Source organism: Dasypus novemcinctus, chromosome 11, assembly GCF_030445035.2.
Source record: "Dasypus novemcinctus isolate mDasNov1 chromosome 11, mDasNov1.1.hap2, whole genome shotgun sequence".
Taxonomy (NCBI): Eukaryota; Metazoa; Chordata; class Mammalia; order Cingulata; family Dasypodidae; genus Dasypus; species Dasypus novemcinctus.
In genome coordinates this window covers 109,939,105-109,966,590 of record NC_080683.1, presented here as the reverse complement: position 1 = coordinate 109,966,590, position 27,486 = coordinate 109,939,105, and the positions used below count along the sequence as shown (strand labels likewise).

The 27,486-nt window shown below is 39.5% G+C and overlaps 1 protein-coding gene across 6 annotated transcripts in view; it reads right to left on the bottom strand.

The window, feature by feature from the left end:
- Nucleotides 1–27,486, bottom strand: part of AKAP7 (A-kinase anchoring protein 7) — a 146,924-nt gene that overhangs the window by 97,783 nt on the left and 21,655 nt on the right. For all 6 annotated transcript variants that reach the window (XM_058307465.2, XM_071218663.1, XM_058307466.1 and 3 more), the window contains exons 4-5: nucleotides 13,435–13,571; nucleotides 8,293–8,453 (exon numbers count right to left, since the gene is read on the bottom strand). In XM_058307465.2, the coding sequence (XP_058163448.1) occupies nucleotides 8,293–8,453; nucleotides 13,435–13,571 (298 nt within the window). The remainder of the gene's footprint in view (nucleotides 1–8,292; nucleotides 8,454–13,434; nucleotides 13,572–27,486) is intronic.

The following is a 27,486-nucleotide window of genomic DNA, read 5'->3' as shown; positions in this document are numbered from 1 at the left end:
GCTGGGTCTACAGATAAATAAAACAGGCATGGTCCTTGCCCCCATGAGGCTTAATCTAGTAGGACAGTCAGTCCAACAGACACCCAGATAATTATAACTTATGATAAGGGGCATGATGTCCACATACTGCTACAACAAGAAAACACTGACTCAGAAGGACATTTTCCTTACAGTGTACAGGGAAAGACTCTCTGAGATGGTGTCTGTAGCAGTTTGGTATTTGTGAATTTAAAAAAAAAAAGACTGTTTGTAAATTGGTCTGTTCCTCAGGGCATGATACCCTTTGATTGAGAGATTGAGCTGAGATGTCTTTGATTAAATTATGTTAAGATTAGGGATTTCATTCGACCATGTCAGTAGGGTCTACTGCAGTTTAAGTCTCCACCCCCTTGGTGGGCTATAGAAACGGACACTCAGTCAGGAAGACACACAGAAGGTACAGGAGAAAAGAGAAAGAGCTCCATAGATGCCAAAGGACAGGACTTTGTCATGAGACAGAAGAGGAGAGAACATGGTCATTTCAGTCGTGCCATGTGACAGAAAGGAGAAGGCTCAAACAGCTAAAGCCCCAGGAAGAGAGATGTGCCCTATGCCAGCCTACAGCTGAGATCAGAAGAAGCTGGGCCCATGGAGCCTTATGGAAGGAGAGATCAGGCAGAGGTCACCCGCCATTTTGCTTCAACATGTGGTAACAGACTTTGGTGAGGAAGTAACCTTGAGTTGGACTCATCAGGGCCTGGTAACTGGAAGCTTCCACCCCAAATAACCTTTATAAAAGCCAACAGATTTCTATACTTTGCATCAGCAGCCCTTTGGCTGACTAGTGTAGTGTCCTTTGAGACCTGGAGAATGAAAATATCCAAGCAGAGGGAATCTTCAGTCATTTGCAAAGATCTGTGCAGGGAAGAGTTTGTTGTGCTCTGAATGAAGCTAGTGTGACTGAGCACGGCAGGCTAGGAGAGAGGACCATGGCAAAGGAGGAGATGCAGGCAGGGCCAGGGCACAGAGCAGACTGTGGGCCACAGCAGGGACTCGGGCTCTTCTTTTGTTCAGGTACTGGGGCAAAAAAGCAAAATGACTGGATTGTTCCACCATTAACATCTGCCACCAGGTCAGATATCTGTCAAGAAGATAGGACAGTTAGCACTGAAAAATATATGTCTGAACGAGAGTAAAAGGAGAAATATTAGATTGTATATAGCAGAATAAAATTTAAAAATAAAAAAAAACATGGAACTATACTACACAGTGAACCCTAAGTTAACTATGAACTTTAACTCATAGCGCAATTATGAAAACGTGCTGTCACTGATTGTAACAAACTTTCCACACCCAGTGCAAGTTGTTGGTGACGGGGTAGTGCATAGGAAGCCTCTTTTTTGTACATGATTGTTCCTGTATACCCAGATCAAGGGCGTGATAGATGTGGGCTGGTTTGAAAAGGAATAAAGCCTGGATGGCCTGGAAGAGGAGATCCGAGTCCTGGATGAGGCGAAACTGCAAGAAGGGTGGAGGCTGTGGTGACTGACAGCCAGATGGGAGTTTGTCTCAGAAATACTGCACAGTGCCAAGCCCGGTGTTAAGCACTTCATGTACGTTACCTCTTTTTATTTTGACAGGTTACTATTTTGTCAGTTTTACAAATAAAGAAACTAAAGGATTAAGAGGTTAAGGAATTTGCTTACAGGTACCCAGCTGGTCAGAGGCTACATGAAGCCTCCATTCTGGTTGACTCCAAAGCGCACGTTGAGCCAGGAAGGTTGGACAGGTTGTCCTCATGGTGCAAAAGCAAACAGTTACAAGATTGGCAGATAAAGTAAGCCTGGGAACAAAGTCCTCAAAAGGTGAAAGGCTGCGGCGGACTTGGCCCAGTGGTTAGGGCGTCCATCTACCACATGGGAGGTCCGCAGTTCAAACCCTGGGCCTCCTTGACTGGTGTGGAGCTGGCCCATGTGCAGTGCTGATGCGTGCGAGGAGTGCCCTGCCATGCAGGGGTGTCCCTGGTGTAAAGGAGCCCCACGGACAAGGAGTACGCCAAGTAAGGAGAGCTGCCCAGCGCAAAGTGCAGCCTGCCCAGGAATGGCGCCACACACACGGAGAGCTGACACAGCAAGATGCACAATAAAAAGAAACACAGATTCCCCTGCCGCTGACAACTACAGAAGCGGACACAGAACACGCAGCAAATTGATACAGAAAACAGACAACTGGGGGAGGGGGGTAGAAATAAATAAAAAATTAAAATCTGAAAGAAAAAAAAAGACAGATTCCCAGTGCTGCCTGATAATGCAAGCAGATGCAGAAGAACACACAGTGAATGGACACAGAGAGCAGACGACCAGGGGTTGGGGGGGACTGGGGGGGAAGGGGAGAGAAATAAATTTTTAAAAAGGTGAATGGTGATATTCAGATGGCAGCAAAAAGGACAGGGGGCCAGAGACAAATGCTACACATAGGTAGCATGAACCACCAATAAGAAAAGGCTTTTGTGTGAAGGTAGAACCAAGAGGGCAAAGCAATGGAGAACTATGAAAATGTGGGTGCCATCTCTGGCCCCATGGTGGAAGGGATATGGTGGAATGACTAGCCTCCACCCAGAAAGCTGTGATCTCAGAGAACAGTCAAGTTTTAACTAAGAGGGTGTTCTTGGGAAATATTTAGGGAGGTGAGTTGCTAATTACAATTTGACAGACAGCAAAGTGTTTAAGAGAACAGAATCTGTAGCCAGAGTGCTAGATACAATACCAGTCCAGAGTTCAATGCCTGGGGCCTCCTGCTGAAGGCAGACTGGCCCACGTAGAGTGTCGGCCCATGCAGAGTGTCGGTCCACGCTGGAATCGTGCTCTGCACAGGAGTGTTGCCCCATACAGAAGTGTCCGCCTAAGTGGGAATGCCACCCTGTGTGGGAAAGCCACCCAGCAAAGGAGTACCAGCTGGCTTGGAGAGCTGGCGCGGCAAGATGACGCAACAAGACACAGAGGAGAGAAAAGATGACGTAACAGAACAGGGATTTGAGGTGGCGCAGGGAGCTTCTCTCCCACTCTGGAGGGATAATGGAACCACACATTTTTTTAAAAAGTTAAATAAGTCACTACTTTGTAAGATGATGAGAATAATGCCCAGCACTAAGTCCATTTAAGTGGACTGATTAAAAAAGAGGGAAATAAAAGAGGGGCTAATGGAAAGGATTAAAAGAGAGGTGAGAAGGAAAGAAAGGAAGACAGTGCCTGAAGGGATCTCTGCATACAGAGAAAGGGGGTGCTCCTCCAGGACCCCCCCCCTCAGGGGAATGCTGGTTTCGGGCTTCCAGTGTTTGCTTAGTTCTCAATGAAGTGAAATGATGCTACTTTGTTCTAAAGTCTCTGAAGAGATCCTTGCCCAGGCTGTGAAAGGCAAGGGTCAGCCGGCTGTGGTGGGTAGAAGCCCAAGACGTCACGAGGGCAACTGGAGCAAATGCAAAGATTCCCACAGGGAGTAGGAAACGCAGCATGCCTTCACTCCATCTTTTGGGGGAAATGAAAGTCAAAATAAGAGCAAGTGTGCACAGGAGTTGCTGAAGGCAGGGAGAGGGAAGAAGAGGTGTGATACTGGGGCATTTTGGGGACTTGGAGTCGTCCTTAGTGATACTGCAGGGACAGATGCAGGACATTATATATCCTGCCATAATCTACTGAATGGACTGGGAGAGAGTGTAAACTACAACATAAACTATAACCTATGCTGTGTGGCAATGCTCTAAAATGTACTCATCAAATGCAGTGAGTGTACTACACTAATGAAAGAAGTTGTCAATGTGGGAGGAGTGGGGGGGTGGGGAGTTGGGCATAAGGGAACCTCATATTTTTTAATGTAACATTTTGTGTGATTTATGTATCTTTTTTTAAAAAAGATTTAAAAAGGGAGGAAAAAAAGCAAAATAATGTTCAGGTGAACACCCTAAAAAACTTTTCAGTTTTCCTTTTATGGGATAAATGTATGAGGAAACTTTTATCATGCTAACCAAAGGCACTTTTCTCATTTTAAAGAAGGATTTAGAAGGACTATTATAATTCGAATAGGCTAAATTTTAAACAGTCTCTCGATCTAATAACCTTCTTAGCAAAATTACATTTAGTTGAAAAAATTGAACAAAATCACATTCATTTCTATGCAAAGGACTTTTCAGTGCAATTTCATCATTATAAAATATGTGGAAATGCCATGTAAATTGCATCATTTTCAACATCTTCTTAGCTTCGTGAGCTATTGTATAATGCTAGGAAATGAGGAGGACTATTTTGTTCTGGAAAAAGGGCTCTCTCAAGGCTAAGGTGAGAAGTTAAGCCACAGAGCCTTCAGTGCCATATCCCTACCTACCCTCAAGCAGCTGCGGCCAGAAGCACACCCACAAGCCCTGAGGAAAGATGGCCTTGGTCTCTTCAGTTCTACCAGCAGGTACAAAAAAGTAACAGCAGCAGCATACCTGGGTGTGTAATTCAGGTAAAGGCTCATCAATTCAGACACTATGAGCTCAGAATTCACAATAATTTTCTTCAATTTTACACATCAAAGATTCTAACTTATTCTTCATTCTACATATTTTCAGTAATAAGTTCAAATATTAGAGTGTAAAATTTAGTTATTTCATAATAACTATGAAATATTTTAAGACTTTGTTCCTTTTAATTTGTAAATCTAAAAGCTCTCTAGATAGGAAAAATTAGGTAAATTAGACTAATCATGAATTTAAATTTTCAACTTATTTGTTCAAATAATTGAACTTCACTTCTATACAAGTCCTTTACAAATAAAAATTAAACCTATTTCCATCACCTACTTTCCATTCAGTCAAACTACCTCTGTCTCCATTATTTAGAAAGAATGAGATTGTAATATTCCCATTAAGCATATACATACACAGTTTATTGCCAAGTGCTAATTAATGCAGTGCCCTGGTCAATGAAATATGCCTCTTAAAGTTTAAATACTGGCTTGAATAAACAATGTGTTTCTTGTTTAATCAAAGAAGTAAAATATTGACAAAAATTCTATGAAATGAACATTCTATCTGAATACCAGATAAATGAAAGCTTCAACTAAACATAGAAAGTGCTCAAAAGATTAATACATGTTGGGAGGAGTGGGTTGGGGTGGGACAGGGTATGGGGTATATGGGAACCTCTTCTATTTTTTAATGTAACATTTTTTGTGATCTATGTATCCTTTAAAAAGGCAATTAAAAAAACTTTTTAAAGATTAATACTTAATGCTTAAGTTAACAAATAATAAATTAAAGCTTTGCATATTTTCAAATATTTAAATTTCTTATAAAAGTACATAAAAGAACATAGGCAAATAATAAACACAGATACAAAATGATGGTTGTAGCAGTTTGGTATTGTTTATGGATTCCAAAAATAAGTACGGGATTATGTATGTGGCTTGGATTCAGAGTTTCAGTTTTACTTGATTAAATAATGATTAAAGCTTTGATTGGACCACATCAGTAGGACCAAGGGGGCAGGGACTCACAGAAAAAATGACAAGGCAGGAGAGAAAGTTAGAGTTTATATCCTGGAGCCCAGGGAGTAAGCACAGAGAGAAGGTTCCATTAGACCCAGCAGAGGCCTGGGAAGAGAGATGAGCCATTCACCTGACAGTTTACCCCTGGCCTTGTGGAGCAAGCAGAGCAGCTGAGACCAGAGAGAAACAAGCCCTGGGAGAGAGACAAGACTTATCCCATCCTACAGCTGATACTGGAAGAAGCTGGGCCCATAGAACCTTAAGAGGACGAGGAAGCCTGAACCCTTGCAGACATTGGCAGCCATCTTGTTACAACACATGGCAACAGACTTTGGTAAAGGGAAGTAGCGTATGCTTTATAACCTTGTGACTGTAAGCTTCTATCCCAAATAAGTACCTTTTATAAATACCAACTGATTTCTGGTATTTTGCATCAGCACCCCTTTGGATGACTAATACAATGGTTAAGTTAAATGGAGGAAGGCCAAGAGATGGATTAGCCGAGTGGCCAATATGATTAAATTACTACCAAGTAATTTAAGCTTTTGTTTTGGGTGGTGGATTCCCAGGTGATTATTATAAAAAGAGATGGATAAATGTGGACTATAGCTAACATTAATATTTTAATATTTTTTCATCAATTGAAACAAAGGTAGCACACCAACACAAAGTGTCAACAATCAGAGGGTTATGTGGGAATGTTGTATTTTTTATATAACTTTTATGTAAACTTATAACTTCTCTAATTAAAAATAATAATTACAATATTTTAAAAAGAAACAATTTTCTAAGTGAAAGAAACCAGACACAAAGTCCTATATACGGTATGATTCCATTTGTATAAAATATTAATGTAAATAACTCTATAGAGATAGAATTAGATTAGTGATTATATAGGGCTGGAGAAGGACAGAGGTATTGAGAGGTAACTGCTAAGGGGTATGGGGCTTTTTTTTTTCTGGATTAATGAAAATGTCCTAAAATCAATTATGGTGATGAATGCACAACTCTGTGATTATACTAAAAGCCACTGATTGTACACCTTGGATGGATGGTATGGTATGTAAATATATCTCAATAAAACTGCTCTTAAAAAAAAGACAAACACACAGATAGGGATCAAGATAGATAACTGATTCATAAAAGTGTACCAAGCATGGACCAATGATGAGAATGTGTTATGAACCAAGGATTACTGGACCTGAAATAAGATGACATGACATGATATGAAATGAAAATTAAAAACTGTAGTTCACCGTGGTAGCTAATACCCAATTTATGATCACTGGATCAAACTCAAAAGGTTATGCTTTTTTCTGCTTCTAATTCCCTAACACTTTTAACTGTACTGCACAAGGATCATCTCCCCTCACCAATGGACCTTCTCTCAGAAAGAAGTACCTAAACAAGAAGAAGAAAACATAGCACAGAGGGAAATGTTGCTGCTTCCTGAGATTTAGCTTTTTCTATATCAGCAGTTCCTGAGAACACTGGTGTGGCTTGAACAAGACAGGTGTTTGTCACTAAAGTCAAATAAGTGTTTTTTTCTCAATTGCTTAGAAAGTAAATAAATGTATGGAAGTTTCTTACTTAAAGTTTATTCTGCAGTACATTTTCTTTACACCACTATTGCTCATTTGTCTGTACAGAGTCCTCTCTTGCAACAAAACTAATAAATAGAAAACACTATTAGTGGGGAAAACTGTTAATCATGTAAACTTTTGACAGCTTCAGTGGCAGATGTGCTAGGGGTTGTGACTGTACACTAAAATATAATTCTATTTTCTGCTGGGAAAATTGTTATATGAAGAATTTTTAAAATTCAAACATGTATAGTGTTTCTCAAAGAGGAACTTAATATCCAGGTGTCCCCACAGCTAACAAGCCTTGAAAACCTCAGAGTTCTCTAATCAAGTATCTTACAGTAGCTCAGTTCAAGCAAATATCCATCACTGTAACTGAAAATGAAAGGGAAGGAGGGAGGGAGAGAAGTAACAGGACTATCTGAAGAGCATAAGCAAGTTGATAAAATCATGTACTTTGGCTCAGGTCAAATAACTTTTAACTGGCTACTGGTACTGGTTAGCCAGGTATCACGCTAAGCACAAGTAAGTGAGCATTTGACTCCAGCACGTTTTGGAATTCAGTTTCATCTACTAACTCTCTGGAAGGGGGCTATTGTTTCTTGTTCAATCATTCAATACTTATTAAATACCAAGTTTGTGCCAAATGTCATGAGATACACTGGGGTCCTACAGACTTATGACTGGACAGTCAAAACTAATTCCTGAATCCAGTCCATCACCTTCAAAAGAGCTCCAGAATCAAAATAATCCCCAGGTCAAAGAATCAAGGTAACTTTTCAGGCCCTTTTTTTGGCTTCTTTACTTATTCCAGCAAGTACCAAAGCAGCTGATTTATAAATTGATGGTATACTGGCTCCTCAAAATTAACAAATGCCAAAGCTTTAGTACAGAAGTTTAAAAAAATTTGTGGGGAGTGGATGTGGCTCTGGTGGTTGAACACCTGCCTCCACCATTGAAGGTTCCAGATTTGGTTCCTAATGTCTCCTGAGAAAACAAAACAAGCAAAGCAAATGAAAAACCAACTTGGGGAAACCAACGTGGCTCAATAGTTGAGCCTTACTACTTATGAGGTCTGAGGTTCAATCCCCAGCCCCCAGTACCTAAAAAAAAAAAAAAAAAAAAAAAAAGGTAGAAAACATATAAAAGAAAAATATGCTTCACAAAAAGATGAGATTTCATTTGAGTGTGTTGCTGTTTATTTTACCTGCTATCTCCAAAAGTGGGTTCAAGTGATCTCCTTCTGCCAACTTCACAAATCCAATCTGATTTCCAAAAGTGTCAATCCCTTGAAATGGCAAAGTCAAATGCTTTCCTTGAAGGATTTCTTCTATGAGTGGTTTTAAATCCAAAAGAGCATCAATACCACTGGTAAGAGATAAGATATTTTTCAGTCACATATTAAATAATGAAATGTATAAAACCAAATATGGAACAAGTAATTTTAGAAATATAAATTAATTTTCATAGTTTACTAGTACTTGCACTAATTATTTTTAAAGTTCAAAATACCTTCTAGAACTAACCTCTGAGATTAAAACACTAACAAACACTAACCTCTGAGATTAAAACTAATAGTAATTTTAAAACAAAAACTATGGAAGAAGTGAATTAAATCTTTACCTAATTATAATTGCTATTAAAAACATGAAAGTAAATATTATTTCATAATCAAAAAAAATTTTAACCAAAAAAATTTTGGAGAGACCATTCAAAAAATCACTAATAATGTATTTCAAGAAAGCCCGAGTACTTACAAGAGCTTATATTAGATTATGGTGAAAATGCTAGATTCTTGTTAAAAGAACTAATACTTATATAATATTTACTGTTAGTGAGACACTCTACTAAAACTTTATATTATCCCTTAAAACGTAATAGTCTCTATAATAAAATAATATAGTGTTCTTAAGTTCAAAGAGAAAACAAGTTGAATTATATTCTCCAATCACAGTTGTTAAAAGTAAGTTTACTATAGTATTTTAGCCTGTGTGGTTATAGGGCTACTCTGTGTTTCAAATGCTTTATTTTTCTTTAAAAAATTTTTTTACTATTTTAATAATTTTGACATTACCAGATTTGGAATATTTTAAAAATTAGAGTCCTGAAAAGAATTTTGAGAAAGGCACTTCATTATGAGAAAAAAAGTAAAGCATCACTAGAGGGCAGCAACTACTCAAAAAAGAAATATATTCTTACTGTAGGGAGAGGATTGTTGGTTTTTTTAATAAAATTTTTTTAGCCTTCTGGTAAATCACCATTAATATAAATTATTTTGATCAGTGAGTTGTGTTCACCAGTAGTTTATATGCTAAATGGTGGGGGGATGGGGAATGTTTGGTATTTTTCTATATCTCCCATATTTCTAAATTGATCTTACACAGTTTTTAACTGACTTTCATCCATGGCTTTCACACTCAGTCTCATTGCTCTGTAATAACATAATGTATGATACTTCAGGGTAGCTTTGGAAATGTCAAAAAATGTTCCTTAGGAAGCGGACTTGGCCCAGTGGATAGGGCGTCCATCTACCACATGGGAGGTCCACGGTTCAAACCCCGGGTCTCCTTGACCAGTGCGGAGCTGGCCCATGCGCAGTACTGATGCGCACAAGGAGTGCCGTGCCACACAGGGGTGTCCCCACGTAGGGAGCCCGACGCGCAAGGAATGCACCCCATAAGGAGAGCTGCCCAGCACAAAAGAAAGTGCAGCCTGCCCAGGAATGGCACCGCACATACGGAGAGCTGACACAACAAGATGACGCAACAAAGAAAACACAGATTCCCATGCCACTGACAACAACAGAAGTGGACAAAGAAGAACACACAGCAAATAGACACAGAGAACAGACGACTGGGGCAGGGAGGAAGGGAAGAGTAATAAATAAATAAATCTTTAAAAAAAAAAAAGAAATTCACAATTTAAAAAATGTCTCTGAAAGCTCCATTTCTAATCCAGTGATCAATATTTTATTAAACATCTAAAATACAATCAGACACAGGATTTTCTTGGTTGTTTTTTGTTCATGTTGGTTTTTTTAGGACGGAGGAAGGATTGAACCCAGGACCTTGTACATAGGAAGCAGGCACTCAACCACTGAGCTACATCTGCTCTCCCCACATTAGGTTTTTGAAAAGTAAGAATAAATAAAGGACAAGACACCAATAATCTAGATGTCTAGCATATTATACAGTTCAGGATAAAAGGAAAAGGTTAGCAACTTTAAAAACTCTTCAGGGAGCAGACGTGGCACAAGTGGTTGAGTGCCTGCTTCCCATATGGGAGATTCTGGGTTCAGTTCCCCATGCCTCCTAAAAAAAACAAGCAAACAAATGAAAAGAAACTCTTCAGATTGAAGAGCAGGTGTAGCTAAGTAGTTGAGCACCTGCTTCCCATGTATGAGGTCCTGGGTTCAATCCACAGTACCTCCTAAAAAAAAACAAAAACCATCTTTTCTTTATAGCAGATTATTCTTAGATTAGTCTTAATTTTCTTATTTTTCTTAGTTATTTCTTAGATCTTTCATTATAACTCAGTCAACTGTCATTTCTAAATTGCAAATAATCTATCAATTTTCAATACAAATATTACTCCCAGTATAACAAAGTAGCATAAGGATGCTACTTGAACTCTTCAGAACAAAGTGCACCTGCTAAGTTTTTAGTTTTTCACACACACAAAAATGAAATGTGTATGCAAACAGACAACGCATAGCACAAAGCAAAATGACTGAGTGTTCCTTGTGCTCTACACAGTATTTTCCAACAAGTGATGCTGGGATTTATGGCAAGATTATTCTTCCTAGTTCAGGATGGTCCCAACATTGGAAGTGGTTTAGCAACCTTGACTGTGGCCCATAAAATGCCTATAGCACTCCTCAGGAATTGTGACAACCAAAAATCCTCCCAAATATTGCCAAAGTCTCCTAAGGGGGCCATCCCACCCCTACTGAGAACTGTAAGCGTTACAATAATCATGAGCGTGCCTGCCCCCAGCCCAACCCCACTGCTTAGCGGTGTTTATGGCTGGTCACGGGTCTATCAGATATGGCTACCGAGACACCGGGGCCGTTAATACCGCCAGCAGCCAAGCTGCCCACTTCTCTCACACATGCTTAAGTTCATTCTCTCCCTCCATTCTATCTTTCTCTCTCTCTCACACACATACACACAACATGGTAGCTTAAAGAAAATTAACTTCTCTACTGACTGCCATTTGCTTAATTCCTAGGATTCTCAGTTTACTTGTACATATGAAAGATGACATTTCTGTATGGCCCAATTCACAGAACTGTTGTGAGAATAAAAAGAAACAATGAGGGGGGGGGCTAAGCGAGTTAGCTGAGCAGCAGTGACTGAAAGAGTACACCCTATGGTTCCAGGGATGGAGATAAAACCTAAACTTGCCCATCAACACTAACTCAGTCTTTCCTGGTTTAAAAGGTCTCTGTGGGGGCACAATTATTAATTTAATTCAAACCTCCTTTCAGGACTGTTTGGGTGTACAGATTTCTGTTTCAGAAAGACTGGTGTGGTGATACCCCAGGGCAACCTGCTTGATGTCCACCAAGAGAAGGCCTGTTCTTTCTCAGTATTCTACCGGCACTTGCTGCTGGAGCCTGAGGTCCCAGATAGTCTCTGATCAAGAAATACCCATACTCAGCACTGTCCTTGTCCCTCCCCCAGATTTTCACGGGAAAATCTGACCCACTGATTTTCACTGCACTTCCACATCCTCCCACCAGGACACAAGGAAACCTCTGAGCCTTCTAGCTGCCACTGGCCTTGAAAGAATAGGTGGAACTATCTCAGGCCTACCTGCTAGGAATCTCTTCAAGGCTATCCCCTGATGGTACCATATTCTTCCAGGATTGGTTGAACAGGAACTTCTCTAAAGAGTTATTCTTCTTTTAAAATGGATTGGAGAATTTATTTTTTCATCTGATGGCCAATGATCAAAGTCCTCTGCCCTTGTCAGGTGCTCAAGAGCTCCTTCCACAATGTTTGTGAGGAGATCAGGTTGCGAGAGAGCAGAAGACTGGTCTCTAAGACCTGAGGTTGTGCTGAAGAAACATAATTACACTAATCACAAAATGGCCAGGTACTTTGAGTTCTTAACTTATCTCTTCTCCCTTTTATTTTCCCTTTAGCTCACCCAACTCAAGCCTTAGTCTTCATTCCTTCAGGAGACATATATGTAAGGGTAGAAAACAGAAGGAACCTGCAATTCCTTCTGGCTTTGGTTACTCAAAGAGCCAAAGCTTAAGTTCTCTGGAACATGTGGCTGACTGGAGAGACGTACCAGGGAGAGAGGAGTTCCTAACTACAGAGAGAACAGCCTGGAAATTGGAGGACAAATAAGCTTTCTCCACTCCCAAATGGAATGCAGTGACCAATGACTTATACTCAACCTTTTCAGCATCCTGGGCTGGGAGGGTCCAGGAATGACTGAGGTGAAGCTGAAACTGTCCACTGTCCTAGTCAAACAGTAGCTCTAATCCGTGGCAATACTGAGTGCTTACTATGTAACAGGTGCTATACGAAGAGCTCATGCATGTAAACTGATGCTATTATTTTCCCCATTTACTTAGAAAGTCAAACAATTTGCCTAAAATCAAACAGCAAGTAAGGTGGTTATGTCATGGTTCCAACTCTTTACCTAAAATGCTAACCTAGACGGCCCATCTCCACAATGCTTATGTAATTAACATGGACAAAACTGCATAACCAAGGGCTTCCATTCGGTAACAATAACAGAGTAGAAAAGCCTAGATTAAGAATATTTAGGGAAGTGGATGTGGCTCAACTGACAGAGCATCTACCTACCATATAGGAGGTCCAGGGTTCGAACCCAGGGCCTCCTGGCCTGTGTGGTGAGCTGGCCCACGTGCGGTGCTGCCACGCAAGGAGTGCCATTCCACACAAGGGTGTCCTCTGCATAGGGGTGCCCCATGCGCAAGGAGTGCGTCCCACAAGGAGAGCCACCCTACACAAAAAGTACAGCCCACCCAGGTGTGGTGCCACACACACACACAGAGCTGATGCAGCAAAATGACGCAAAAGAAAAAAAAAAAAGACCCAGATTCTCATGCTGCCTGATGAGAATGCAAGCGGACGCAGAAGAACACACAACAAACAGACACAAGAGAGCAGACAACGGGGCAGGGGGGTAGAAATAAAAATAAATCTTAAAAAAAAAAAATTTATACAGCTAATTCTGTACATTGATTAACATAAATTATAATAAAGAATCCTTCTTTAGTATATTGATGCTCAATGGGTACAGCTATGTTAGCTCATTTTAAAGCAATAGTTTGGAAAATGATATTCAAGAAAGACACCTTACTCACACGTTCACTTGATCTTCGTTTAGTAACTGCATCACCAGCAGGGTTACATGAAAGGAACCATCACCAACCATGGCTTTGGCCAGTCGATTATCTTGTTGAATTATTGCATTTTGCAGGATCTTAATTCCACTTGTAATCTAATCATCCCCCCCCCCAAAAAAAAAGACAAAAAAGAAAGAAATTAGGTAAGCAAAATATAAATCAAGAGGAAAAATAAGCAAAAACCAAAATAAGAACGGTTTCAAGATCTAAACCCAATTCTTGATCATCTATTTGTTCTCAAATATCCTGAGTAACTTGGAAGGCTCAGGCTGTGGAGGCTGAAATCACACAATGCCTTTCCATCAAAAGCATGAGGCCTAACCACTTCATTTTACAGAAGGGGTCACCAGTAGAGTGGAAACACTCTCCATGGTCACACATCTTATCAGAAACTTGTCCTTGGAATAGACAGGATGGCACACTAAAACTATGACCATTCCTCAAATGCCTTATTCTTGCCATAGAAAGCTCACAGCAAGAATTCCATTTCTGCTGGAAGAACTATTTATCTGCCCCCAAGTGAAGGTGTCTGAGAATCCATTCCTCACAGTCTTAAAGACTTTTTAGAAGAGTAAAACTTTCAACAGGAATAACTACCATCATTTCCAGATGTGTGAGGAGGTAGATAACCATGGCAATGGAGTTGCAAAGAAGTCCAGAGGTGCACATTAGGAAAAACTGTCAAAGTTCACACCCAGGCGAACACCACAGACCTAGACACTCATCTGCCTGCCCCCTCTCCAGCCAGATCTCTGATAAACTAATCAGATTTCTTCTCGACACTTGAATAGGAAACAGCAAACTGAGAAGACACCCAGAGAAAAGGCAGCAACACCTGGCAGTCAGGAGGCAATGGAAGCCCCAAGGCAGAGAGAAAAGGAACCGAGAGGGGGAGCTGGCAGCAGAAGCAAGGTCAATAAAAAGAGAATCAGAAAGAAGAAAGAAAAAAAAATAGGAAGCAGATTTGGCTCAACTGATAGAGCATCCACCTACCACATAGGCAGTCCAGGGTTCAAACCCAGGGCCTCCTGGTCTGTGTGGTGAGCTGGCCCACACACAGTGCTGAAGCATGTAAGGAGTGCCACGCCACACGGGTGTGCCCCGCGTAGGGGAGCCCCACGTGTAAGGAGTGCGCCCCATAAGAAGAGCCACCCCTCACGAAAACGCAGCCTGCCCAGGAGTGGCACCGCACACACACACACAGCTGATGCGGCAAGATGATACAGTAACAACAAAAAGAGACACAGATTCCAGGTGCTGCTGACAAGAATACAAGTGGACACAGAAGAACACACAGCGAATGGACACAGAGCAGACAACAGGGCATGGGGAGAAACAAAAAAATAAATCTTAAAAAAAAAAACAACTGAGTCATGAGCACAACAAACTATTCTGATACTACAGTAGCTGTTTCATCCTGAACAATGTTTCTATTATCTGTGGAATGTGATTAGGCAAATCATGGGATGCTGTCCTGGGATCTGACTTCCAGTGTATTTTTATGATAAATCCTATCCCCAAAATAACCTCAGCATTTCCCTAGTTCTTGTAAATGGAAGAGACTCACACAGGACAGTGTTTTGCTCATAGAAAGTTGCATAACAACACCTAAAAGAATATTTCCTAGGGTAAGACATCACTTCTGTGACATCCAGGGGAAGAATTTTGGCAAACTGACAGATAAAGCATTCCTAGCATGGCATGCAAAGGTCTTGTAAAGTCCTGGAGATAGATAATGCTAAATTAGAAACTCCTAGAGGGCAGCAGCTACATCTACTTTAGTCTCATCACAGTGCCTGGGAATAATTCTTTTTTTTAATTTCTCTCCCCCCGCCCCCAGTTGTCTGCTCTCTGTGTCCATTCGCTGTGTGTTCTTCTGTGACCGGTTCTATCCTTATCAGCGGCACTGGGAATCTGTTTCTTTTTGTTGTGTCATCTTGTTGTGCCAGCTCTCCGTGTGTTCGGCACCATTCCTGGGCAGGCTGCACTTTCTTTCGTGCTGGGCGGCTCTCCTTACGGGGTGCACCCCTTGCGGGTGGGGCTCCCCTACGCGGGGTACACCCCTGAGTGGCTCGGCATTCCTTGCGCGCATCAGCACTGCACATGGGCCAGCTGCACATGGGTCAAGGAGGCCCAGGGTTTGAACCACAGACCTCCCATGTGGTAGGCAGAGGCCCTATTCATTGGGCCACGTCTGCTTCCCAGGAATAATTTTTTTAAATGTATTTAAACTAAAGCAGCAGCAGCAACTAACCTTCATTATACACTGAGTAGGTTCTAGACAAGAGGTTCTTAATCTTTTTTGTTCCACGGACCCCTTTGCCAGTCTGGTGAAAACCACGGGTCACTTATTAAGTTCACACTGTACTGTGTAATATTTAATAAATATCACACCTCCACCAGCTCATCCCACAAGAATAATGTTTTCCTGAATGTCAGTTCAAGTTCACAGACCTCTTGTTAAGAACCCCTGCTCTAGAAACTGAATTAAGCACATTATACAGATTAGCTCACAAAGTCTCTCAACAATCCTGAAGTAGTCAGTGATGCCATCTCTATCTAAAATAAAAACAAAAAAAACTGAAACAGAAAAGATTTTAAGGTCTCTCCAAGGCCACATACCTAAAAAAAAGCAAGGGAGCTTAAGAAAAGTACGAAATTGTAATGCACAAGAAAAGGAGGGTGGCACCTAGAGGAAAAGATCCAGGAGGGGTGAAGAGGAGGAGAGGAAGCAAGGGAGTGAAAAAAAGTGAAGAGCAGACAAGGCTACAAGGAACTTGTTTTGAGAAGGTGACAGGGAGGGAGCAGAGATGTGGGTCCTGGCTTAGGAAGAAACATTGGTAGAAAATTTTTCAGAGAATTTTTAAGAAGTCTTACAAGATACTGCATAATGGAACACACTGGTTCGATCCAAAAAAAAGGCTTCCATGAAAGTCTACAGTACTCGACAAGGATTTCACATTTGAATTCTTGAGGGTTTGTTGCCAGGTACAGTGAAGTGCTGAGCTTAGGTTACGGGAAACCAGAACAGCTCACAGGGGCTCGGGGACACCTTGAAAGGGTCTAGCACAGTGTCAGGTAAACTATTTAGATGCTCCAAAAATGTCAGGAACTTCAAAACAGTATAATTACATATTCAAAATCTCAGCTGGTACAAATGGTTATTCTGGTTTAATTTAGCATGAAAACGTAGCTTAGGCTGAAAAACGTGTTATATATATAAAGAGCAATATAAACCGAGGGTCCTGGATTCAAGAGTGCCAGGTTTTAATCCCAGATCTGCCACAGGTCTCACTGAGCCTTCATTTCTTCAACTGTAAAACAGGAATAAAATCTGCATTGCCAAATTCACAGGGCTGTGTTAAAGACCAGTGAGCACGCTCTGTGAAAGCCCTTTGTGAGCTCTTCCCCATGGACCTAATCTAAGGTGCACAGCCCTGCTAATATTTAAATCAGGAGTTCTCTACTCAGGGCAAGTTGGCTTCCCAGGAGACACTGCACAATGTGTAAGGACATTTGGGGGCATGGGGGTTGGGGAAGGGGCAGGGCTTAGTGGGTAGAGTATTTGTATTTTCATAGCAACTCAGTCTTCATTCTATATGCAAATATATATATATATATATATAAATTCAGAACAATGTTCAAATTTCCCTCTATTTTTATTTCAGTATTTTAGTACAATGCCCTACACAGTAGAATACTGTGTATCCAGTAGCTTGCTAAAAAAGTTTTTTTAAAAAAGCGCAAAACATTTTGGAGACCATTATTTCTCTGAAATCACATAGTACTTATAATGCAGGAAAAATCTCAAACTAATGGAAGCTTAAAAGATCATCTAATCAAGTAATCTATTTCTAACTATACTCTGATGCTCCAGATTAATTTGATTCCTTGATATAATCTTAAAATTTTTAAAAATGCTTTTAATTCTGAATTACATTTTAAAAAGGCAAAAGAAAAGAAAAAAATCCTGGAGTCCTTCTCTATATACATTAAAAAAGTATCAGGCCGCGGACTTGGCCCAGTGGTTAGGGCGTCTGTCTACCACATGGGAAGTCCGCAGTTCAAACCCCGGGCCTCCTTGACCAGTGTGCAGCTGGCCCATCCGCAGAACTGATGCGAGCAAGGAGTGCCCTGCCACGCGGGGGTGTCCCCCATGTAGGGGAGCCCCACGCGCAAGGAGTGCTCCCGTAAGGAGAGCCGCCCAGCGCGAAAGAAAGTGCAGCCTGCCCAGGAATGGCGCCGCACACACGGAGAGCTGACACAACAAGATGACGCAACAACCAAAAGAAACTCAGATTCCCATGCCGCTGACAACAACAGAAGCGGACAAAGAAGACGCAACAAATAGACACAGAGAACAGACAACCAGGGCAGGGATGGGGGCGGGGGTGGGGGCGGGGGGGGGGGAAGAAATAAAGAAATAAATAAATCTTAAAAAAAAAAAAAAAGTATCACTGTCATGAAAGGCCAAAGGAAACTCATTTTTATAGCCACTATTTAAAAATTCTAGAAAGCCGCTGATGCTTCCCTGACACCATAATGCCTGGCCACCAGTAGTATTGCACAACACACATCTGTAAAAGCTAAGACTATTAAGTCATAATTAAATGTGAAATTGAAAGAAACTTTTAAAAATAAAAGCTTTATTAGAATCTCGGTTATTCCATTTGCTGAATAATTTCTTAGAGTTAAAAGAACAAAAGCAGATATCTATCAGCTAAATGTCACCACAAAGCCATATTCTGCATGCCTAAAACTTAATGCAACTAGAAATTTTATTTTTATATCTTTCAAGCTTACCAATTGAATCAAAGCATAAAGGAGTTCAAAGACAATGCCTTAAGTTAGGGTATTTCTGCATGAGGCTGGGGAGTTATACTGTGCTACACAGGAGAAGAACTTCTTTCACCTCATCTTTGAACATAATTTTTTTGGACTTTTTCTAAGCTGTAACAAATATTGTTACTAAATTTGCTGCCTAATTAAGATTTACTAGAATTGTCACATCAATTTGTTGCCTAACTTTTCTTCAAAACTGAATAATCTCTATCAGTCTTGCTTGTCCACTACCATGTAAGGAACTTAAAAAACTGATGATCTAGCAGTATCTGGAGTCAAAGTAAAAACTCATCCCAAAATAGAATAAGGATTTTCTGTATCTACCAAGTGGTTAGCATGTATGTAATGATATCAAATACATTTTTTACTATTGTACTTTCCAGAACGGAACTTATTGCACAAATCTACTTCCACATTTTCATAAGACTGGCCATTTTCACACCTCAAAATGATGAAATACAGAATTAAATGTAACAAACGCCTTTTAAAACCCCTAAAGAAATTCTTATTTTCCTTTATTAAAAAAAAATTCTTACTCCCCCCTCAATACACTCCTAATTTCAATCAGCATCTGACTGTTCTCTTGTATTTTTTCAAGGATGGTTTACTTTATATTATGACCCCCTCTAAGAAAGCACATCAAATCAACATGTGTAAATAAAGCTAGAAGAAAAAATTTGGCCATTTAAAAAACACTTAGGAGTTATTGTAACTCCATCAAAAATTTTTCTTCTTTATTTTTAAACAGGTAAAGGAGAAATATATACTCTTATATAATTGTAGTTAAATTATTTTTTGTAGTTGCTCTAATTCATTTTCAAATTCTATTGCTTAGAAATATGAAACCATAAGTCCCCATTAAAATAATTCAAAATTTCTAAGAATGTGTTTAAAAATCAAAAACTCAGGGAAGTCCGAATACTCAGTTCTTTAAAACTCGGTGCCAACAAGTAGAGGCCCAAAGTAGAGCAAGTCATTGTGAATGTGCGAGCTTCTCAAAGCCTGTTTGCAGGCCATTTAATTGGAACTGGAATACAGTCTCCCATGGAAACAATGTTATAAATGGTGCTGCTTTTCCCAGCCTTCCCCCCACAAGACTTCTTATGCACTTTAAAAAGAAAATTAAAGTGCTTTAAAACAAAAAAAAAAAAACTAACAAAAAAGATGTTCCTCCTCAAGGAAGAATTAAAATATATCTCCTACTCTTGCCCACTTTCTATACCTCTTACCCATATTTGTAAGTTTTTTGTCAACTACAAATAGGTCTCTTGAAAGGGAAATGTTAAATTATTTGGGTTCAAGGTTACTTGAAACAAGTACTCCCAACGATTACAGTCACACTCTCTGCCCCCCCCCAAATAACTGCTGTTGAATTTCTACTATGAAACCAGCATTTGTAATACTGTATTTATTATTTCAGTGTTCCAGCTGTAACTTGTTGTGCCTCTTTTTTTCTTGTTGTCCCTGTCCTCTGCCAGACATTGTCCTAGGCACAGGGAAGGAGCCAAAAGCCATGTGAGGAAGGAAAAAAGGGAAGCCTTACAAGGATGACAAATAACAAGAGGAAAGTGTTAAAAGAAATAAAACTAATTAGTGTTATGAAGGCTAAGAGATTTTAAATGAAGTCAAGGGATCATTCTGGAGGTTACTCTTATGCAGGTCTCAGCCAGGTATCACAAACTGCCAAAGCATGGAAACCCGCAAGCCACAATGTTCCTCAAAACCCTAAAGATGAGGACTGTGGGAAGATGGCATCAGACTAAGACATGGGGCTCAGTGCCCTCACAAAAACAACAGAGAAAGAGCTAGAGCTGTCTGAGGGGCCTGCTTCAGGGGACAGCAGAACAGGACAGTGCTGCACAACTCCTAGGAGAGTAAGTGACGGACAAAGAACCTGAAACAACAAACATGAGTTACCAAGCCCCTGCAGTGTCCAGGAAGTGCTCCCCTCTCCCACTCCCAAGATATTAAGCTGGGGTAAAATGCTGAATCACTGCAGCAGACTGAGAAGGGAACAGACATCTTCCTCCCTGTCAGCTGTTTCAAAGGAAAAGGGAGGGGGAATCAGGGGGCTTTTTATCAATGACTTCAGCTAGCAAAGTCCGCTCTGAATCTCCACTCTGGAGATTCAACACAGGAACACAGGAAAACTGAGATTAAAACACCTGCATGGAAAGGTGCACCTACAAATGCCATCTGCTGGCTAGTATGGAAACTTCATGGACAAAAACTGCAGTTCTCGCTGTATCCTTACCCTGAGAGAAAATCTGCACCACATTAATGAGTCCCAGGTCCAATTCTGATAACATAAACTGGACAATTTTAAAGACTCAGAATAAATTGAACCAAACATCAAAGGAGAGCTGTGGAAAAAAATATATAGGCAAGAGAGAGAAACTGGCCATCAGAGTAAATTCACCAACATATTCATTCAGATGCCTAGACATCAGCAAAAAATTACATGCCATCCTAGGAAACAGGAAGAGATGGCCCACCCAAAGGAACAAGCCCAAATATCCTGAAGATATATAGGATTTAATACAAAACCAGTCATAATCACTCAACTCTCCTAAATCACTTCAAAGAATTTATAGAAAATATGACTAAAGAAGTGAAGAATATTAAGAAGACACTGGGTGAGCATAAAGAAAAATATGAAAGCCTGCAAACAAAGTAACAGACCCTATGGGAATGAAAGACATGATAAAAAACATGATGAAATTAAAAATGTATTAGAGGCACTGAAGAGCAGATTTTGAAGACAGAACATCTGAACTGGAAAAGAAAGAGAATGGAAAAAATGGAACAGAGCCTTTGGGAAATGAATGACAGCACGAAACACACAGACATTCAAATTATCAATATCCCAGAAGAAGACAATGGAAAGGAACAGAAAGAATATTTGACCAAAAAGCTTCCTAACACTTATGAGAGAATAAAAATTAATATCCAAGAAGGACAATGCACCCCAGACAGAATAAGCCAAATAGACCTATCCCGAGACCCCTACTATTCAGAGTGACAAATATCAGAGATAAAGAGAGGATTCTGAAAACAACAAGAGAAAAGTAAAGCATCACACACAGGGGAAACTCAGTAAGATTAAATGCTGACCTTTCATCAGAAACTCTGGGAATTAGAAGAAAGTGGTATGATGTGTTTATGGTACTGTAAGAGAAGAAGTACCAGCCAAGAATTCTTTATCTCAGGAAGCAGACTTGGCTCAACAGATAGAGCGTCCACCTACCACATGGGAGGTCCACGGTTTAAACCTAGGGCCTCCTTGGTCTGTGTGGAGTTGGCCCACACGCAGTGCTGAATCATGCAAGGAGTGCCATGCCACACTCATAGGGACGCCCCACGCCAGGGAGTGTGCCCCATAAAGGAGAGCCGCCCAGTGCGAAAGAAAGTTCTGCCTGCCCAGGAGCAGTGGCCACACATACGGAGAGCTGACACAGCAAGATGATGCAACAAAAAGAGACACAGATTCCCAGTGCCACTGACAAGAATAGAAGAGGACACAGAAGAACACACAGCAAATGGACATAGAGAACAGACAACTGGGGTGGCAGCAGGGGGGAAGGGGAGAAATAAATAAAAATAAATATTAAAAAAAAAAAAAAGAATTCTCTATCTGGCAAAACAGTCCTTCGATAATGAGGGTGAATTCAAAATCTCCACAGGCAAATAAAAGCTGATAGGATGTGTTACCAAAAGATAAGAATTATAAGATATATTAAAGAGAGTGCTGTACCCTGAAAGGAAAAAATAAGGGCAAGAGATTTGGAGAAGAGTGTAGAAATGAAAATTATTAGGAAGGGTAAACTAAAGGATAAGAAGATAGACAATAAAACAATATGACAACAGAGAGCCAAAGAACAAAATGGATGAATAAGTAATGTTTTCATAGTAATAACATCTAATGTTAATGGCTTGAACTCCCCTATCAAAGACATAGACTTGATAGAATAGATTTTTAAAATGTGAGCCATCTATTTGTTGTCTGCTAAAGACCCACCTCAGATGCAGAGACACAACTAGGTTAAAAGTGAAAGGCTGGAAAAAGGCAGTCCATGCAAAGAGTAACCAAAAAAGAGCTGGAGTAGCAATACTAATATCGAACAAAATAGATTTCAAATATAAAACTGTTATAAGGGATGAAGAAAGTCATTATATGTTAATAAAAAGGGAAATTAACCAAGAAGAAATAACTATACTAAATATTTACACACCTTACTTGAGTACCCAATGAGGCAGACTCTGGCAAAAATGAAGGGAGAAAAAGATGTCTCTACAATAACAGGTGGCGACTTCAATATACCAGTATTGGATAGAACATCTGAACAGAGGATAAAGAAACAGAAAACTTGAATAATATGATAAATAAACTAGACTTAACAGTCATCTACAGAGCACTGCACCCCAAAGCAGCAGGATATACATTCTTTTTAAGTAATCATGAATCCTTCTCCAAGATAAGACCATATGTTGGATCATAAGACAAGCTTCAAAAAATTTTAAAAGATTGAAATTATATGAAACACTTTCTCTGATCATACAGAATGAAGCTGGAAATCAGTAACGGACAGAAAAAGGGAAAATGCATACACATATGGAGATTAAAGAACACACTCTTAAATAATCAGTGGAGAGAATTCAGCAAATATCTTGAGATGAATGAAAATGAGAACACAACATATCAAAACCTATGGGGCACTGCAAAGAGGGAAATTTATAGCCCTCAATACTTACATTTAAAAAGAAGAAAGAGCTAAAACTGAAGAGCTAACTGTCCACCTGGAGGAACTAGAAAAAGAACAGAAAACTAATCCCAAACCAAGCCAAAAGAAAGAAATAGTAAAGATCAGAGAAGAAATAAATGAAATTAAGAACAAAAAAAAAATAGAATCAACAAAACCAAAAGTTAGTTCTTTGAAAAGAAAAACAAAACTGACAAACCCTTACCTAGGTGGACAAAGAAAAAAAGAGAAGACACAAATTAATTAAAGTAGAAATGAGAGGGGGACATTACTACTGACCCCACAGAACTAAGAGAGATCATAAGTGGATACTATAAACAACTATATGCCAAAAAAACTAGACAATGTAGAGAAGGACAAATTCCTAGAAACACATGAACAACCTACACTGACCCTAGAAGAAACAGAAAACCTCAAAAAAAAAAAAAAACCAATTAAAATGAAGAGGTTGAAACTGTCTTCAGAAACCTCCCAAAAATAAAAATCCCAAGATCATATGGCTTCACAAGTGAATTCTACCAATCATTCAAAGATAGTCTAATACCAGTCTTGCTCAAGCTCTTCCAAAACACTGACCAGGAAAGAACACTACCAAACTCATTCTATGAAACCAATATCACCCTAATACCAAAACCAGATAAAGACACTACAAAAAAAAATTACAGACCCATATCTCTAATGAATATAGATGCAAAAATCCTTAACAAAAATACTTGCAAACAGAATCCAAATGCACAGTAAAAGAATTATACACCACAATCAAGTGGATTTTATCCCAAGTATGCAAGGATGGATCACACAAGAAAATCAATTAGTATAATAAATAACATTGATAAATTGAAGAAGAAAAATCACATGATCCTCTTGATTAATGCAGAAAAGGCAGTTGACAATATTCAGCACAGTTTTTCTTTATAAAAACAATTCAACCCATAAGAATAGAAGTGTTCATGGACTGGAAGACTAAATATCATTAAAATGGCAATTCTACCCAAACTGATTTAGATATTCAATGCAATCCCAATAAAAATCCCAACAGCCTTTTTTGCAGAAATGGAAAAACCAATTATCAAATGTACTTGGGGCATAAGGAGCCCTGAATAGCAAAAAAAGATCCTTCAAAAAAAGATCCTTAAAAAGAAGATCAAGGGAAACGGACTTGGCCCAGTGGTTACGGCGTCCGCCTACCACATGGGAGGTCCACAGTTCAAACCCCGGGCCTCCTTGACCCGTGTGCAGCTGGCCCATGTGCGGTGCTGATGCGCACAAGGAGTGCCCTGCCATGCAGAGGTGTCCCCCGCGTAGGGGAGCCCCACAAGCAAGGAGTGCGCCCCGTAAGGAGAGCCGCCCAGTGTGAAAGAAAGTGCAGCCTGCCCAGGAATGGTGCCACACACATGGAGAGCTGACACAACAAAAGAAATACAGATTCCCATGCCACTGTCAACAACGGAAGTGGACAAAGAAGACTCAGCAAATAGACACAGAGAACAGACAACCGGGGTGGGGGGGGGAGGGGAAAGGGAGAGAAATAAATAAATCTTTAAATAAATAAGTAAATAGAAAACATGATTAACAAATTTATTTGTAAGAGTTAGGTGTCCTGAATAGCCAGAATTATCTTAAAAAGGAAAAGCAAAATTGGAGGACTCTCACTTTCAGACTTTAAATCATATTACCCAGTTACAGTGGTAAAAAAAATGCATGGTACTGGCATAAAGACAGACACATAAATCAATGGAACTGAGGTGATGGTTCAGAAATAGACTCTCATATCTATGGTCAAGTGATTTTTGACAAGCCTGTCAAACCCACCCAGCTTGGGCAGAATAGTCCATTCCACAAATGGTACTGAGAGAACTGAATATCCATAGCCAAAAAAAGGAAAAAGGACCCCTATCTCATACGTTATACAAAAATTAACTAAAAAATGGATAAAAAACCTAACTATAAAGCAAGAACCATAAAGCTTCTAGAAGAAAATGTAGGAAAATATCTTCAAGACGTAGTGGTATGTAGAAGATTCTTGAAGGAGATAAGAGAGGGACTGAGATGGGCTGCTGATATTTAATGTATGTAGAAGTTTTAATTGACTGTACTGTAAAAGTATGGAAATGTGTAGAGTTGATGGTAACATACTATAGTAGCAGCTCATTTATAAATGGGAATGTGGCAAAAAGGGTAGTATACAGATGTAAATGCCAACTGAAAGAAAGCTAGAGAATAATCTAGGGACTGACTAACACAGTAAACCCAGAGATAGACAAGAATTGTGGTTGATGGTACAGATGCAAGAGTATCTGCTGTGAGCTAGAACAGATGTACATCACTATGCAGGGTGGTGTGAATGTGGAGAAGTATGAGAAAAATACAACTGGAGTGACCCATGGACTGTGGTTAACAGTAATAATGAAATATTCATGCATCTATGCCAAAGATGTATTGTGTTGATAATGGGAGAGTATGGAAAAAATGTGCCAAATGTACAATATGGACCTGGTAAAAGTCTGATGATATTATCTCATAATCTGTAGCTAAATGTTCTACCATGGTGTGATGTGTTGACTGAGGAGTGTTGTACGGGAATTCTTCACAAGTAAATGATTATTTTCTAAGTTTACAACTTCTGTCATAAAAATATATTTAAAAAATAATAGGGTGGGTTGGGGGCAAAATACACCAAATGTAAGATAAGAACTATAGTTAGTAGTAATATTTTGAAAATATTCTTTCATAATTTGTAACAAACGTCTCACAACAATGCAAGGTGTTGGTGGTCAGCTGATATATGGGACCCCTGTATAATATTATACACGTTTGTTTTATAAGTCCACAACTTTTACTATATACTTATTGCTTATGTATGTTCAAGTATAAATGATATAGTAATAATAAGAGGCTGGGTTGGGAGAGAAATACACCAAATGTAAGATACTTTGTTTAGAAGTAATATTTTGAGAATGCTCATTAATCATTAGTTAAAACTAATACTATAGAACTGTTGTGACTTTAGCAATGGAAGAAATTGTATCATTGACGTGGAGACAGTGGCCACAGGAGTTCCTGAGGGCAGGGAGAGGGAGGAAGAAGTGTGATATTGGGCATTTTAGGGACTTGAGTTTTCCTGAATGATATTGCAGGGAAAGATGCAGGACATTGTTTATCTTGTCATAACCCACTGGATGGACTGGGGGAGAGTGTGAACTACAATGTAAACTATGGTCCAAGCAGTGTGGCAGTGCTCCAGGGTATATTCACCAAATGCAATGACTGTGCCTTACTGATAAAAGGGGATATTGATGGGGGTGGGGGGGGGGAAGAGGGGTATATGGGAACCTCTTATGTTTTTTTTACATAATGTTTTGTGTGATCTATTTATCTATAAAAATAATAAATTAATTAAATAAAAGAATTTTTTTTAATGTTTCAAAACAATGCAAAGTTTTGGTGAGGTGAGGTATGAGAGCTCTGTATGATGTTATGTATGTTTGTTTTGCAAGTTCACAACTACTACTATACACTTATTGTTTATATGTTTATGTATGAGTGATATATTTTAATCTTTTTAAAAGTGTAAAAAAAAACTACAATGAGACATCATTTCACACTTATTAGACTGGCTGCTATTAAAAAGTCAGAAAACTGTAAACATTGAAGAGGATATGGAGAGACAGGAACGCTTATTCACTATTGGTAGGAATGTAGAATGGTACAGCCACTGTGGAGGACTGTTTTGCACTTCCTAAGGAAGCTGAACATAGATTTGCCAAGGGACCTGGCAATACCATTGCTAGGTATATACCCAGAAGAAATGAAAGCAGAGACACAAACAGACATCTGTACAACAATGTTCACAGTGATGTTACACACAATTGCCATAAGTTGGAAATAGCCCCAGTGTCCATCAACTGATGAATGAATCAACAAATTACACAATGGAATATTTGCAACTGTAGGAAGAAATGAAGTCATGAAGCATATGACAACATGTATGAACCTAGAAGACATTATGTTGAGTGAAGCAAGCCACACACAAAAGGACAAATACTGTATGATTGTACTATTATGAACTAAATATATTGTATAAACTTATGGAGTTGATAATTAAAATACAGGTCACCAGAAAATAGAAGGAGGGTAGAGAATGGAAAACTGAGGGTTAATCTATGCAGAACTGGTAAAAAAAAAAGGTTGTTTGTAAAAAAAGGTTGTGTATACTACACAGGGAACCCTAAGTTAAACCATGGGCTTTATTTAATACTACAATATAAAATGTGCTAACGTCAATTGTAACACATATTCCACACCAATGCAGGATGGTGGTAGTGGGGTGGTGTATGGGAATCCTGTATTTTATGCATGATTGTTCTAGAAACCTAAAATTTCTCTAATTAAAAAACAACACTTGCTT